Source organism: Urocitellus parryii, chromosome 7 (genome assembly GCF_045843805.1).
Source record: "Urocitellus parryii isolate mUroPar1 chromosome 7, mUroPar1.hap1, whole genome shotgun sequence".
Classification (NCBI taxonomy): Eukaryota; Metazoa; Chordata; class Mammalia; order Rodentia; family Sciuridae; genus Urocitellus; species Urocitellus parryii.
The window spans coordinates 135127849-135129660 of NC_135537.1; the positions used below are offsets into that span (position 1 = coordinate 135127849).

Genomic DNA, 1812 nt, shown 5'->3' on the forward strand with positions numbered 1-1812 from the left:
TGGAAGAAGAATTTTTTTAGACACAATAAAGATATTGTGTCCAACTAAAAAATAAATATTAAAAAGAAGTGATGTTTAGGGTACTAACTGAAGAAATCAAAAATTTTTTTTTCTGTGGTGGAAAAGTATACAAAACCACTGAAGCAAAAGACCATCTGGAGAGAGAGGAGAAGAAGCAGGTGGCCTTATGGGGAGGGGTCCACAGGGTGAAGAATCAAGGGGAGGAATGGGGTAAAGTTTGTCTGCACCCCCTGGTCATCAGACCCCTGGACAAGTGCCCACACCCTGCGGTGGCTAGCACTCAGAACTTTCTCTGACAGAACAGTCTGTGTAGAGCATCCTTCATGTCTTGGTTCCTGAGACAGTAGATGACAGGATTCAAGGAAGGGGTGAGGATGGAGTAGAAAATGGATGCCAGGCGACCCTGGGTAGGGGAGTACTGAGAGGCAGACCTCAAGTAGGTGAAGCTTGCACTGGTGTAAAACAGAAGGACTGTGGTCAGGTGGGAGGAGCAGGTGGAGAAGGCCTTCCACCGGCCATCCACGGAGGGCATCCGCAGGAGGGTGGAGATGATGCGGATGTAGGAGAGGACCTTGAGGGCAAAGGAGCTCATGATGATGCAGCTGCCCACAGCGAAGTCCACCTCCTCTCTGGAGTGGAAGTCGGCACAGGAGAGTCTCATGAGAGGAGGAATGTCGCAGAAGAAGTGCTCAATAACGTTGGGCCCACAGAAGGGAAGGGAGAAAGTGTTGAGGGCCAGGAAGGCTGCATAGAGGGCCCCGCCCACCCAGGCCAGGACCACCAAGGCACAGCAAAGCCTCTGGCTCATGATGGCCCCATAGAGCAAGGGCCTGTAGATGGCCATGCACCGGTCATAAGCCATGGCCGTGAGCAGAAAGCACTCGGTTGAAGCAAGTGTAAAAAACATGTAAAGCTGAGTGACACACTCAAAGTAGGAAATGACCCCAGATCCCTCAAGGGTGGTAGCCAGTGCCTTGGGGATGGTGACCGAGGTGTAGCTCAGATCCACAAAACACAGATTCTTCAGGAAGAAGTACATGGGCGAGTGCAGGCGGCTGTCTCTAACCACAGCTATGATGACTGAGATATTCCCCAGGAGGGCAAAGGCATAGACCCAGGAGAAAAATAAGACAGCCACTAATCTCCATTCTGGGATGTCTGAGAAGCCCCTGAGGATGAACTGGGTCACTCTGGTGTGATTGAACATTTCTCTCTCTCTGAAGTTGTGTTTGGATGCAGTGGCCACAGAGAGCTAAGCAAGAGAACAGAAATGGGAGATGAGCTGGAAACCTTGTCCATGAAGGGCTTTTGTCTACAGAGGTACATCTTCTCTCAATGGAAAAACGCCCAAGAAGCAGCTTATGTAATGATCATAACTCAGGGAATTATGTGATGATTTTGATGAACCAATCTGCAGCCTGTGTCCAAGTCAACTGCTCTTATCACATTTCTGGAAAACAGAGCCTCATGGAAAAGAGGGAGAGGGGAGGACAAAGGGGGAGAACAGAGGAGAGGAGAGGAGAGGAAAGGAGAGGAGAGGAGAGGAGAGGAGAGGAAAGGAGAGGAGAGGAGAGGAGAGGAGAGGAGAGATGTCTCACCAATTTTTCCTCCCCCCTTCATTTTGGATGGCTTCAGGTAAGAAGTTTCATGTATTTATTTCATACATTGCCATAGTTCACCACTTTGGGGTGTTTCAACATTAACTCCATCAGTCATGTTTTACCAATAGAGAGATATGTCTTTTTTTAACCCTTCCTTCCTCATGGTGTGACTGCCTATACATTCCCCAAG

General features: G+C 49.0%; 1 protein-coding gene across 1 annotated transcript; it reads right to left on the reverse strand.

Annotated features, from left to right (window-relative positions):
* Positions 1 to 301: 301 nt before the first annotated feature.
* LOC144256224 (olfactory receptor 10A7-like) lies at positions 302 to 1228 on the reverse strand. The gene has a single exon (XM_077801311.1). It carries the CDS (start codon positions 1226 to 1228, stop codon positions 302 to 304), a length of 927 nt encoding a protein of 308 aa, XP_077657437.1.
* Positions 1229 to 1812: the final 584 nt, after the last annotated feature.